Here is a 15431-nt window from a genome sequence, read left to right on the forward strand (position 1 = left end):
GGATTCTTTTTTTCTCTTCCCTTAAAGCTTAGTAATTTCATAGAGAAATACGAATACAGTAATTACGCATCCATTTCTGAGAAGCATACTTAGCCATGATTGATTTTTTTTTTGCACTGTCATGATATTCTTTAACAAAACCAAGTGACCAGACTTATGGCATTTTCAAGTGATTTTTCCGGTAGGGAAATAAAAATGAAGTACTGACATCTTGTGTAAGTGAGACAGCAGAAACGGCTATGATAGTGATTTACCTACTTTGAATACCACTTATTGATTGTATTTGCTATACTTAAAATAATGTTGATATATTATTACTGAAATGGTCTTTTGTCACTTGAAGCATGTTCTTCATTTAAATGTTAAATATAATTTCAACTTAAATAGGCTGATCAAAACAACAGAAGCTTTGTCATTGTACCTTGTTGGTATCGGTGTAATAGCTTATGCTGTGTGAATAAGCAGTTTGCAGTTGTAATTTTATAACTACTGGTAGCACTCAGCAGTGGTCTATACAAGCATATATATTGAGAGCAGGAGTCATCTGTTTGGCCTGTTGAGTGTAATATGCTTTGATTAGATCATGGCTAATCTGATTGTGGTCTCTACTTTGATGTCTACCCCTAAATCTATGTTGACTTCCTTGTCAGTCAAAATTCTTAAGCAGCTCAGCCTTAAAAATATTCAAAGATCTTTCCTCCACTCTTCTCTGGGAAGTGGAATTCCATAAGGCTTATGCCTGAAACGTCGAATTTCCTATTCCTTGGATGCTGCCTGACCTGCTGTGCTTTAACCAGCAACACATTTTCAACTTCCATAAACTAATGGCCATTTAAGGGAGAACAAAGTTCTCACCTACACTGTAAATGGGATGTCCCTTATTTTTAAGGCTGCATTTCTGGATGACTGCTAGATTGCAGTCTGCTGTGGGCCTGGAGTCACATGTAGACCAGACAAGGATGGCCCGCAGGGACAAAGCAGAGAACAACATAAGATTGATAAATTAAACTGCGTTTATTTCAATGCAAGGGGCCTAACAGGGAAGGTAGGTTAATTCAGGGCATGGTTAGGAACATGGGACTGGGATATCATGGCAATTATAGAAACAAAGCTCAAGGATGGACAGACTGGCAGCTTAATGTTCCAGGATACAAATACTACAGGAAGGACAGAAAAGGAGGCAAGAGAGGAAGGGGAGTGGCATTTTTGATAAGGGAGAATGTTACTGCTGTATTGAGGGAGACTATTTCTGGGGATACATCCAGGGAAGTTATTTGGGTGGAACTGAGAAATAAGAAAGGGATGATCACCTTCTTGGGATTGTATTATAGACCCTCTGATAGTCAGAGGGAAATTGAGAAATAAATTTGTAAGGAGATCTCAGTTATCTGTAAGAATATTAGGGTGGTTATGGTAGGGGATTTTAACTTAGACTGGGACTGCCATAGTGTTAAGGGTTCAGATGGACAGGAATTTGTTGAGTGTGTACAAGAACATTTTCTGATTCAGTATGTGGATATCCCTACCAGAGAAGGTGCAAAACCTGACCTACTCTTGGGAAATAAGGCAGGGCAGGTGACTGAGGTGTCAGTGGGGGAGCACATTGGGTCCAGTGACCATAATTCTATTAGTTTTAAAATAGTGATGAAAAAGCATAGACCAGATCTAAAAGCTGAAGTTCTAAATTGAGAAAGGCCAATTTTGACAGTATTAGGCAAGAACTTTCAAAAGTTGATTGGAGGCAGATGTTCACAGGTAAAGGGATGGCTGTAAAATGGGAAGCCTTCAGAAATGAGATAACAAAAGTCCAGAGACAATATATTCCTGTCAGGGTGAAAGGAAAGGCTGGTAGGTATAGGGACTGCTGGATGACTAAATAAATTGTGGGTTTGGTTAAGAAAAAGAAGGAAGCATATGTCAGGTATAGACCGGATAGATTCCTGATGAAGGGCTTTTGCCCGAAACGTTGATTTCGCTGCACTTTGGATGCTGCCTGAACTGCTGTGCTCTTCGAGCACCACTGATCCAGAAACGAGTAAATCCTTAGATGAGTACAAAAGCAGTAGGAGTATACTTAAGAGAGAAATCAGGGCAAAAAGGGGACATGAGATAGCTTTTGGCAAATAGAGTTAAGGAAAATCCAAATTTTACAAATATGTTAAGGACAAAAGTGTAACTAGGGAGAGAATAGGGCCCAGATTCCTGATGAAGGACTCCTGCCCAAAATGTTGATTTTCCTGCTCCTCAGATGCTGTCTGACCATGCTGTGCTTTTCCAGCATTACTGTAATCTTGACTCCAGTCTCCACTATCTGCAGTCCTTACTTTTGCCCAGAGAAAAGGACCCCTCAGAGATCAGCAAGGTGGCCTTTGTGTCGAGCCGCAGGAGATGGGGGAAATACTAAACGAGGGTTTTATGTCAGTATTTACTGTGGAAAAGGACATGGAAGATATAGAATGTAGGGAAATATCTTGACATCTTGAAAAATGTTCATATTATAGAAGAGTCCGAATGTCTTGAAATGCATAAAAGTGGATAAATCCCCAGGACCTGATCAGGTATACCCTAGAACACTGTGCAAAGCCAGGGGACTGATTGCTGGGTCCCTTGCTGAGATATTTGTATCATCGATAGTCACAGGTGAGGTGCCGGAAAACTGGAGGTTGCCTAACGTGGTGCCACTGTTTAAGAAAGGTGGTAAGGACAAGCCAGGGAACTATAGACCAGTGAGCCTGACGTCGGTGGTGGGCAAGTTCTTGGAAGGAATCCTGAGGGACAGAATGTACATGTATTTAGAAAGGCAAGGACTGATTAGAGATAGTCAACATGGCTTTGTGCGTGGGAAATTATGTCTCAAACCTGATTGAGTTTTTTGAAGAAGTAACCGAGGATTGATGAGGGCAGAGCGGTAGATGTGATCTATATGGATTTCAGTATGTTGTTTGACAAGGTTCCCAATAGCAGATTGCTTAGCAAGGTTAGATCCCATGGAATACAGGGAGAACTAGCCATTGGATAGAGAACTGGAGGGTTGTTTTTCAGACTGGAGGCCTGTGACCCGTGGAGTGCCACAAGGATCAATGCTGGGACCACTACTTTTCATTTTATATGAATGATATGAATGTGAGCGTAAGAGGTATAGTTAGTAAGTTTGCAGATGACACCAAAATTGGAGGTGTAGTGGACAGCGAAGACGGTTACCTCGGGTTACAACGGAGTCTTTATCAGATGGGCCAATGGGATAAGAAGTGGCAGATGGAGTTTAATTTAGATAACTGCGAGGTGCTGCATTTTGGGAAAGCAAATTTTAGTAGGACTTATACACTTAAGGTCCCAGTGAGTGTTGCTGAACAAATAGAGAGCAGGTTCATAGCTTCTTGAAAGTGGCGTTACAGGTAGAAAGGATAGTGAAGAAGGCATTTGTTATGCTTTCCTTTATTGGTTAGAATATTGAGTACAGGAGCTGGGAGGTCATGTTACGGCTGTACAGGACATTGGTTGGGCTACTGTTGGAATATTGCGTGCAATTCTGGTCTCCTTCCTATCGGAAAGATGTTGTGAAACTTCAAAGGGTTCAGAAAAGACTTACAAGGATGTTGCCAGGTTTGGACGATTTGAGCTACAGGGAGAGGCTGAACAGGCTGGGGCTGTTTTCCCTGAAGCATCTCAGGCTGAGGGGTGACCTTATAAAGGTTTATAAAATCATGAGGGGCATGGGTAGGATAAATAGACAAAGTCTTTTCCCTGGAGTAAGGGAGCTCATAGGTTTAGTGTGAGTGGGGAAAGATATAAAAGAGACCTAAAGGGCAACCTTTTCACGCAGAGGGTGGTGCGTGTATGGAATGAGCTGTGAGAGGAAGTGGTGGAGGCTAGTACCATTGCAACATTTAAAAGGCATTTGAATGGGTAAATGAATAGAAAGGGTTTGGAGGGATATGGGCTGAGTGCTGGCAGGTGGGACTAGATTGGATTGGGATATCTGGTCGGCATGGACGGGTTGGACTGAAGGATCTGTTTCCATGCAGTATATCTCTATGACTGTAAGTTAAGAATATTATTTTTGATCATCACAACATTCACCACTTCTTTTCCACTTCCTCTGCCTCCTTCTAGGTCACTATCTGAAGTTGAACTGGGCAATCGTATTGTCAGTGTCCTGGTCAGTCCACACACAAGTTTCCAAAGCTTTGTCCTTCATTTCAGGCTGTCTACCTCAATGTCCGCTGGACTGCCCACCCCCAAACCTTCCTCCCTTTATCCATTGTTGCAAACCTATACATGCCTTCAATGTCAGGTTTAATGGTTTTCCATGACACACAAATTCTAGTTCATCTAAAATGTTGTTGATGCAATAATGAGACTCACGGTTGGTGTGTTGCCTCCCAGGTGCCAGGGTCCGTGATGTCTCGGTTCGTATTTTTGCAGTCCTGAGGGGAGAGGGTGACCAGCCTCAAGTCGTGGTCCATGTAGGTACCAATGACATAGGTAGAAAGAGGGATAGGGATGTAAGGCGGGATTTCAGGGAGCTAAGGTGGAAGCGGAGTGCTAGAACAAACTGTTGTTATCTCTGGTTTGTTACCTGTGCCATGGGATAGCGAGGCAAGGAATAGAGAGAGATATCAGCTGAACAAGTGGCTGCAAGGATGGTGCAGGAGGGAGGGTTTCTGGTATTTTGATAATTGGGGCTCATTCTGGGGAAGGTGGGAACCAGAAAGGTACTAATATCCTGGGTGGGAAATTTGCTGGTGCTATTCGGGTGGCTTTAAACTAGCTCAGCAGGAGGATGGGAACCTGAGGTGTAGTTGCAGTGCACAGGAGGATGAGAGTAGGGAGGACAAGGACAGATTTTCAAGGTCACAGGAATGTGCTGGCAAACAGCAAACTGGTTTGAAGTGTGTCTACTTCAACGACAGAAGTATCTGAAATAAGGTAGGTGAGCTTGCAGCATGGATGGGTACCTGGGACATCGATGCTGTGGCCATTTCAGAGACATGGACAGAGCAGGGTGAGGAATGGATGTTGCAGGTTCCTGGGTTTAGATCTTTAATTAAAAACAAGTAAGTGGGGGGGGAGTGGAGTTGTGGCCCGTTAGTCAAGGATAGTATAATGGTGGCTGAGAGAACTTTTGACAAGGACTTGTCTACTGAGGTAGTGTGGACTGAGGTTAGAAACAGGAGAGGAAAGGTCACACTGCTTGGATTTTTTTTAAAGGCCTCCTCAGAGTTCCAGGGAGATGGAAGAGAGGATTGGAAAAATTATTCTGGGTAGGAGTGAAACGAACAGGGTGGTCATTATGGGGGACTTTAACTTCCCCAAGATTGACTGGAAATGCTATGCATCTAGTACGTCAGATGGATCAGTTTTTGTCCAATGTGTGCAGGCGGGTTTCCTGACACAGTATGTCAAAGGCCAGCAAGAGGAGAGGCCACACTGGATCTGATGCTTGGTAATGAACCAGACCAGTTGTTTGATTTAATTTGATTTAGTTGTAGGTGAGCACTTTGGATAGAGTGACCATAATTCAGATACATGCCACAGGTCAAGAGTTGTTGATGGGGCAAGGGCAATTACAATGTGATTAGACAAGAATGGGGTAGCAAAATGCAGGAGATGCAGACAATGGAAATGTGGAGCTGGTTTAAGGAACAGATATGGTATGTCCTTGTCAGGCAGGGAGGAAGTGATAAGGTAAGGGAACTGTGGTTTACTGCAGAAATTGCATCTCTTATTAAGCAGAAGAGGGAGGCTTATGTGTTGATGAAACAAGATGGTTCAGATGAGGCATTGGAGAGTTACAGATCAGCTAGGAAGGATTTAAAGAGACAGGTAAGAAGAGCAAAGAGAGTACACGAGCAGTCTTTAGTAAATAGAATAAAGGAAAAGCCTAAAGCTTTCTACAGGTATGTGAAGAATAAAAGGATGACTAGGGTAGGAATAGAGCCAGTCAAAGACAGAAGTAGGAAGTTGAGTGTGGACTCTGGAGATCGGAGAGCTGCTAAACGAACATTTCTCTTCAATTGCAACTCCGAAAAAGGAGAATATTGTAGAGGAGAAGAATGAGGTACGAGATATTAGACCAGAAAGGATCGAGGTTAGTTACAAACCGGTGTTATCAATTCTAGAAGGAGTGAAAGTAGACAAGTCCCCTGGACTGGATGGAATTTATTCGAGTTTTCTCTGGAAGCTAGGGTGGAGATAGCAGAGCTTTTGGCTTTGATATTTGAGTTGGCTTTGATATTTGAGTCGTCATTGTCGGCAGGTTTAGTACCAGAGGACTGGCGGGTTGCAAATGTGCCCTTGTTCAAGAAGGGCAGTAGAGATGACCCAGGTAATTATAGACCAATGAGCCTTACTTCTGTTATAGGAAAGGTTTTGGAAAGGATTATAAGAGATAAGATTTATAATCATCTAGCAAGCAACAATTTGATTTCAGAAAGTCAACATGGTTTCCTCAAGGGCAGGTCGTGTCTCACCAACCTCATTGAATTTTTTGGGAAGGTGACCAAGCATGTAGATGAGGGTAGGGCAGTTGATGTGGTATACATGGACTTCAGAAAAGCCTTTGATAAGACTCCATTTGGTAGGCTGGTGAGGAAATTGCAGAGGCATGGAATCGAGGGTAATTTAGCAGTTTGGATTAGAAAGTGGCTTTCTGAAAGAAGGCAGCAAGTGGTGTGCCACAAGGATCTGTTTTGGGACCACTGCTGTTTGTCATTTTTATAAATGACTTAGGCGCAGGCATAGGTGGATAGATTAATAAATTTGCAGACGACACTAAAGTCAGTGGAGTAGTGGACAGTTTGGAAGAATGTTTCAGGTTGCAGGGGAATTTAGATAAACTACAGAATTGGGCTGAGGTGGCAAATGGAGTTCAATGCAGCTAAGTGTGAGGTGATGCACTTTGGGAAGAATAATTGGAAGGCAGAGTACTGGGTCAATGGACAGATTCTTGGTAGCGTGGATGTGCAGAGGGATCTTGGAGTCCATGTACATAAATCCCTGAAAGTTGCCAGCCAGGTTGATAGTGCTGTTAAGAAGGCATACAGTGTGTTAGGTTTCATTCGTAGAAGGATTGAGTTCCGGAGCTGCAATATCATGCTGCTTCTATACAAAACGCTAGTAAAGCCACACTTGGAATATTGTGTACAGCTCTTGGCACCATATTTCGGGAAGGATGTGGAAGCATTGGAAAAGATGCAGAGGAGATTTACCAGGATGTTTTCTGGTCTGGAAGGAAGGTCTTATGAGGAAAGGCTGAGAGACTTTGGTCTGTTCTCATTGGAAAGAAGAAGGCTAAGAGGGGATTTGATGGAGACATACAAGATGATGAAAGGATTAGATAGGGTAGACAGAGAAAGACTTTTTCCCAGGATGATGATGTCAGCTTGTACGAGGGGGCGTAACTATAAATTGAGAGGTGATAGATTTAAGACAGACATCAGAGGCAGGTTCTTCACGCAGAGTGTGGTAAGGGCGTAGAATGCCTGCTAATGTAGTCAACTCAGCCACATTAGGGAGATTTAAACAATCCTTAGGTAAGCACATAGATGATGATGGGATAGTGTAGGGGGATGAGCTGAGAATAGTTCACATGTCGGCGCAACATCAAAGGGCCGAAGGACCTGTTCTGCGCTGTAATGTTCTATGTTCTATGTCTGTGTGCCTATTAACGCTGCATAGCCTTACCAGACCACAGGCAGGTCTCTTATTAGAGAGAGATGAATAGTGATAGTTTAACCCATGGGTGACCAGCTGAGGGGAGCAATTGAAAAGAAGAGTTCTTTATGATAATCTCATCTGGTATGGTATTGAATCCATGCTGTTGGTATCACTCTGCATCAGAAGCTGGCTGTCCAGCTCCTGCTAAGGGTCATTTAGCTCAAGTAGTTCGTTTTCAACCTGTCGCCTCTCCTAAGGCATGATGACCCTTAGGTTAAACCATCACCAGTCATAGAGTTTCTGATGTGTGAAAGCAAACCAGTCGGTGCATCAAGTCCACACCAACTCTCCAAAGAGCATCTCACCCAGACCCTCCTTCCTATCTTATCCCTGTAACCCTGCATTTCCCATGGCTAATCCACCTAACCTACACACCCCTAGACACTATGGGCAATTTAGCTCAGCCAATCCATCCCACCTGCACATCTTTGGACTATGGGAGGAAACCAGAGCACCAGGAGGAAAGCTATGCAGACATAGAGAAAGAGACAGTCACTCAAGTCAGGAGTCGAAACTGGATCCCTCGTCCTGTGAAGCAGCTGTTCTAGCCACTGAACCCATTGTTCTGCCCATTGTGTCTGTCTAATGAGAGGGCAACCCGGACTTTACAATGCTGTAATACCCATCCTCCCTGATTTGAAATTGGCTCTTGGTTTCTTGAGCTTAAGTTAAAAACTTTCATTCTGGTGTTTAGTTCTAATGTGGATCTACCCCATCCCGCATTTAACACCTTGCAACCCTCCAATGTGCCTGCCATCAAATTTTCTATGCAGTCCTTATTTCTTCCTTGCTTCATTTGGTGTACTGTTGATAGCTATGCATTCACTTCTCCAGAATTTCCTCCATAATGCCACTTAATCTTATTGTCTGTGGCATCTAGCTATGCAATTGTTGTCTGCCTTATTTCCTAGATAATAAATGTCTGCACTTAAAAATAAAAACTGGGTTGGCTAAGACGTCCATTGCTTGTGAAAGGTGCTGAGTAAAAGCAATTCTTTTTCTTCTTTCTTTCTTTAAGACTGTCCTTAAATGTTTTAACCAAGCTTTTTGTCACCCCTTTTAATCATTTTGCCTTTTGCTTGGCATTTTGTTTACCCAAATTCATGTAATGCCCTTTTTGCATGAAATGCATAAAAGAACTGGAAGTTGCTGGTGCTGTTGTTATACCTCTTTCTTTAGAAGCAAGCCTAAACTTGTGAGAAAAACTTCAAATGCCATGGATATTGAATCTCTGAAGTGTGGTGAGAGAAGCCTTTGTTAAACTGTATCATTCATAGATAGCCATTCATGATGTAAGGACAAAGCTAATACATGCTTCATAGATTCAAACATACCACATTCTCTACTAACCCGGCATTTCCATAAATGATGCTAAAGTTTGTGACCTTTCACAGTAAGGCTGCCATCTTAAAGCTAGGTTGCTATTTTAGAACCAGTATTATGAATTTGAAACTCCTATTTTTACCTTTAGTCAAACAGGACTAGAGTCATAAAGTCCTTTAAGGCACAGAAAACGACTAGTAAGCTCGTATTAATTACTTGCAAAACCTTCCAATCGGTTTCACTTCCTTGACAGATCCATATCGTTTTGCAAGTTTATTTCTGTCAAGTGCCCATCCAACTTCATTTTCAAACCATTAATTTCTTTTTCCCTCTTCTAATGCCCTCATGGACAGCAAGTTGCTTGTAAAAATTGATCTCCGAAGTCTCCAAATGCCTATTGATATTCTTTTTGTTGATTGTAGATCACAAAACATTATCTATCACTGATGTCAAACTAATCAGTTTGTAGTTGTTATAACTTTTCCTTGATTAATGATGTCACATCTGACATTCTTCAGTTCCCTAGCACTTCCCTCAGAGTCTTTGAGTTGTACAGCACAGAAACAGACCCTTCGGTCAAACTCATCCATGCTAACCATAACTAGCGAAGATTGAAGGATTTGAGGCAAGCTCTCCCAGTAACTCCACCCAGATTCCTTTATCAGTCTGGGATGTAAGCTCTCTGGACCCTGTGATTTATCTATTCCCAAACATAATCAGTCTTGACAATAACTCCACCTTTTCAGTTTTCAAACAATCCATTGCTGTTTCTGCTTCAGCCAATATTTTGTCAGACTTCTCTTCCTGAGTAAACACCGATACAAAGAACTTATTAAGTATTCTAGTGATGCCCTGTGCCTCGCTGCATTTATTAGTGTCTTTGTCCAAATGACAATGAGATTGCCATTATTTGTTAAAACAAAATGATTGTTCTTAGGAAATAGTTTAAAAAACTGCAGCTGGTCTCAGTTGAAACACAATACCCTATTTTTCAATGTTTGTCAAAATCTCAAACTTCATGTCACTAAACAGATCATAGAAATATCTGTCTTGCCATAGTTTCATATGTCGTGATGCAAAGTTCATTTATGGTAATATACAATAGTTATTTTCAGTCTAAAATAAATGCTACAGGTTAGTCTATTTCTTGCTTTTTCTTCAAAAGAGTCTTTTTTTCTATCTTTGCAGGCAGATTTTTCGTACACCAAATCAACCATTTTCAGATAGTTTACCCATCAATGGTCAAAACTATGAAGAGTCAAGCTTGGAATCAATATTCCAACTTAGAAATGGAGAACATATACAGGTCTGTAATCCTTTCCAAATATATTATATTTTCTCAAAGAAACGTACAATGGCAGTCACTTGCCAATCGTTGCAGTTTAATATTGAATTATTCAAGTATGCCACAATAGTTTGCTGTTGTATTTAAATTCTTGTATATTGTTTAAAAAGATTGAGTTATAATTTGGATGTTTACAAGATTTATTTTCAGGTATGCTACCAAACTGGAAAATATTGTAGTCGCACAATAGATTTACCCTATGTTAGGTTTGTTGCTACTTTCAAATCGGAAATGTTCCATATGGTGGTATAGCAGTTATGCTAGTGGACAAGAAACTTGAATATCATGCATTTAAGTCTTACCGTGAGAAGTTGTGAAACTGAATTTGCATTTGTTGGGTGGACCAGGAAAATAACCTTGAAAGCTTTTGATTTGTTACAAAGACCTAACCATTTAACCAAGGTCATTGAAAAAAACGTATCTGCTGACACTGATGCTTGTTACCAGTTCCACATGATATAATGCAATTGCAGATTAATTCAGACAGGTTGAGTGGCCAAAAATCTGACAGATGAAGTATAACGTGGAAAAATATGAAGTTACTCATTTTGGTAAAAAGCATGAAAAAGTAGAGTTGACATAAATGGTGATGACTGTAGAATTTGGATGTGCGGAGGTACTTGTGCATTCTAGTGGATAAGGAACAAACATTTGGTACACAGGCGCAGCACATAATCAAGAAGGCCAATGGGATGGTAGTCTTTATTATGAATTGAATTGAACATAGAAGTAAGGATGTTATAGTCCAGTTATGCAAGACATTGTGGTACCACATCTCAAATACTTTGCATTTTTAGTCTCCTTATTTAAGGATGTAAATACATTGGAGGTGGTTCAGAGAAGGTTAACTAAATTGATACCTGGAATGAGTGAGTTGTCTTGTCAGGATAAATTGGACTTTTTTTCCATTGGAGTTCAGAAGAGTGTGAGTTGACTTGATTAATGTGTATAAGATCCTGAATGTTCTTGACAAGATAGATGTGGAAAGCGTCCTTTTGAGTTAGTCTAAGCGGGGGGGGGGAATTTAAAATTAACGGTTGCCCCTTTTTATAATGGAGATGAGGAAATTTGTTTTGAGGGTTGAGAGACATTAGAATTCGGACTCCAGAAGGTAATGGAGACAGGATCATTGAATATTTTTAAGGTAAATATAGATAAAGGTAGAGGCAGCCTAAGCTTATCAGATATAGATGGGAATATGGAATTCTGATTACCATTAGATCAGCCATGATGTTATTGAAGACAGATCATGCTTGAGTGGCCAAATGGTCTACTTTTCCTATTTAATATGTTCATATGGACATAGGTGATGTATACTAGGTGAGGATATTAATATTACCTTTGAAACCCATAAAAGTTTTCAAGGAAAACTAAACAACATGAAATTACCTTCCAACTGCTACCCTCCTCACGTTGTTAAATTTGTTAATTGTGTTTAATTGTATGCAAGTGATGGGCTTCAACTAGGGTTGCATTTGAGTCCGTACAAATCAACGCACAATTAAGTTGTGGTTCTTTGTTTCTGTAGTGTATATTTTTTAATGTATAATTCTGAAAACAAAAATATATAAAAGTATGTAAAGACTGGATCCAGTTCTATCCTTCACCAGCTGGCTTTCTGGACTATAACAAGCTGATGCGTTAATATTCCTCATTAGTTTTGTCAACTTCTGAAGGAAACAAGAGCACAGAATGTACTCTGGTTATCTACTAATAGTTGGCTGAACCTCGTAGTGGTTTAACAAGTATGTAAGTTAGCCATTCTCAAGTTGTCTTTTATAGCGATGATTTGTTATCATTTATTTTCTCATTGTTCAGTTGAATCTATCTGCACTAAATTTGGTACGTTCATGTCCTTCTGAATATTAGTACAAAAATTGTTTTACAATAAGTTTAAACAAGAAGTGCAGGGGAAAAGGTCTTGCTACATGACAATGTTTTTTCCATAATTTCAGTGCTATTGTTACTTTTCAAGCAGTTGTTTCATTTTTGCAGTTGGTCTTCACTGATTTGTTTTAATGTATTGCATTTATAGTAACTATTCTTGGTTCTTGCTACTTCATAGCTCTGCATAAGTCTAGGACACAATTTCATTGCACAAGTGAGCATCACAGGTTACCAAGTTAAAGACATTTTTAAAATAGAATGTATCAGAAGTACAGAGCTAACCAATAACTTGCATATTTTAGTGTCCTGAAGAGTGTTATACAGTAAACATATATCTTCAATCTCCATACTGATCACCTAATGAGCAAGTAAAAAGGCGGGCATGCATGCATATGACCATATCCACCTCACAGAAGAGTCCTATTTCTGGACCAATATGTCTGAGCAAGCTCTCGCTCTTCAGGAGTGTCTCTGAACTCAACAATCTTGTAATAAAGTACGTTTGCTTGCTATGCTGGAGTGCTGTGTCATGCCACGGGTAATAGAATAAATCTTCAACTTTAATATTTTGAGATCTTTCTAGGCTGATGCAGAGGACGTCCTGGATACCCCATTTAGACACTAAAGAGTAGGTTGAGCAGTTCAGAGTGGAGAAAGTGCACTATTTTCCCAGATTAACTGATGATGCTTATGACAGATGTGAACAACGAGAACCATTTAGAGTTGTAAAGAGTCTTTAATTTAGCATATTGTCTGTAAACTCCAAAAGATCATTACCAAACGAAGCATGATACTGAGATGCATATAAAGATATTGGGAAAGTACCTAGAGGTTTAGGCAGTAATAGATTTTGAGGAGTACAACGAAGGAGGAAAAGCGTGACATAGATTGTGAGATGGAATTTCAGAGCTTAGGACCTTAATGAATGAAAAATTGTATTCCAAGTATGGAATGATTAAAATTGGAAATGACAAAGTGATGAGAATTGGAGGAATCAAGATGTCTCTGAGGTCTGACAGAGGTTACAGAGATGGAAGGGCAAGGTTAAAATCGTTTTTAATCAAATTGAGAATTTTACAATCAAAATTTCATTGGTAGATCGTAGAAGTAAGTGTTGATGGATGAACTGAACTTTGTCGGAGAAAGTGAGGACTGTAGATGCTGGAGATCAGAGCTGAGTGTGGTGCTGGAAAAGCACAGCAGGTCAGGCAGCATCTGAGGAGGAGGAGAATTGACATTTCGGGCAAGAGCCCTTCATAAGGAATGAAGCATGTGAACTGGGGTGGGGGGAATGCTGAGAGATAATGGGAGGGGGTGGGGCTGGGAGGAAGGGAGCTGAGAGTGTGATAGGTAGATGGGGGGGGTAATGGTGATAGGTCAGAGAGGAAGATGGAGCGGATAGGTGGGAAGGGAGATGGACAGGTAGGACAGGTCATGAGGGTGGTGCTAAGTTGGAAGGTTGGAACTGGGATAAGGTGGGGGGAGGGGAATGAGGAAACTAGTGAAGTCCAATTTGATGCCCCGTGTTTGAAAGCTCCAAGGCGGAAAATGAGGCGTTCTTCCTCCAGAATGCGGGTAGTTAGGGAGTGGCGATGGAAGAAGCCCAAGACCTTAGTATCCTTGGCGGAATGGGAGGGGGGAGTAGAAGTGTTTGGCCACGGAGTTTTGGGGTTGTTTGGTGCAGATGTCCTGGAGATGTTCTCTGAAATGCTCTCCGAGTAGTCATCCTGTCTCCCCAACGTAGAGGAGACCACATCGGGAGCAACGGATATAGTAAATGACGTGTGGAAGTGCAAGTAAAACTCTGATAGATGTTGAAAGTTCCTTAGGGGCCGTGGATGGAGGTGAGGGGAAGGTGTGGACGCAGGTTTTGCAATTCCTGCGATAGCAGGGGAAGGTGCCGGGTGGGAGGATGGGTTGGTGGGGAGACGGGGACCTAACAAGGCAGTTGCAGAGGGAGTAGTCTTTACGGAAAGAGGATAGAGGTTCAGAGGGAAATATGTATCTGGTGCTAGGGTCCGTTTGTAGATGGCGGAAATGGTGGAGGATGATGTGATGTACACAGGTTGGTGGGGTGGAAGGTGAGGACCTCAGGAGTCTGTCCTTGTTGCAGTTGGAGGGGTGGGGTTTGGGGGGGGGGGGCAATGGTGTAAGTGGGTGAAATGTGCTGAAGGACATCATCGACCATGTGGGAGGGGAAATTGCATTCTTTAAAGAAGGAGGCCATCTGGTGTGTTCAGTGTGAAAAACTTGATGTGGGTTAGGATAAGAGCAGCAGAATATTAAATGACTCAACTTCGAAGCATTAGAAAATGGGAGGCCAGTCAAGAGGGCTTTGGAATAGTTTTACAAAGTTAAACATCACACAACACCAACTTATAGTCTAACAGATTTAATTGGAAGCATTAGTTTTCAGAGCACTGCTCCTTCATCAGGTGGTTGTGGAATATAAGATCGTTAAGACACAGAATTTATAGCAAAAGTTTACAGTGTGATGCAATTGAAATTATATATTGAAGAAGACCTGGATTGTTAAGTCTCCCATCTTTTCGAATGACCACATTGGTTTCAGTTCTTTCATATGTGATTCCCAGAACCTTTTTTTAAAAGTTACATTCTCAAGTGAACTTTAACAATAGGTGTCATGCCAGACCAGATTAATGCATTGAAGGTGTGAGGTGCCCTGTGTGAGGCTGTCTGTGCCTCAATGTTCAAACTGACTCTATTCTTTAAAAAAAGGGATTTACAGAATCTTTCTTGGATTCATGCAGTTTTGACCAAAGTAAAATGTAATTCTGCAAGTACAAATTCACCCCACAAACACGTGTGTGCATGTGCAATTGTGGGTGTGTGTGTGGCTGGAGGGTAGGTGTGTGTGACTGTAAAGGGGTATACATCTGCGAGAGGGTGCATGTGTAAGTGTAAGGGTGTGTGTGAGAGTGGGTCTGTGTGAGTGTATGAGTCTGTAAGTGAGTGTACATGAGCGCAAGCATGTATCTGTGTGTGTGGGTGTGTAGTGGGTCACCAGTAGTTTGAAATGAACCCAAGGTCCTGGTTGAGGCCATCCACATGGATACCAAACTATTTTGTACCCATGGGGATGGCCTCAACCAGGACCTTGGGTTCATGTCAATACAGGTGACCCTGCTGCACTATG

The 15431-nt window shown here is 41.4% G+C and overlaps 1 protein-coding gene across 3 annotated transcripts in view; it reads left to right on the top strand.

Moving 5' to 3' along the window:
* Positions 1-15431, top strand: part of LOC132828814 (protein strawberry notch homolog 2-like) — a 151390-nt gene that overhangs the window by 57547 nt on the left and 78412 nt on the right. For all 3 annotated transcript variants that reach the window (XM_060845955.1, XM_060845958.1, XM_060845957.1), the window contains exon 4: positions 10231-10348. In XM_060845955.1, the coding sequence (XP_060701938.1) occupies positions 10231-10348 (118 nt within the window). The remainder of the gene's footprint in view (positions 1-10230; positions 10349-15431) is intronic.

This window comes from Hemiscyllium ocellatum, chromosome 28 (assembly GCF_020745735.1).
Source record: "Hemiscyllium ocellatum isolate sHemOce1 chromosome 28, sHemOce1.pat.X.cur, whole genome shotgun sequence".
Lineage (NCBI taxonomy): Eukaryota > Metazoa > Chordata > Chondrichthyes > Orectolobiformes > Hemiscylliidae > Hemiscyllium > Hemiscyllium ocellatum.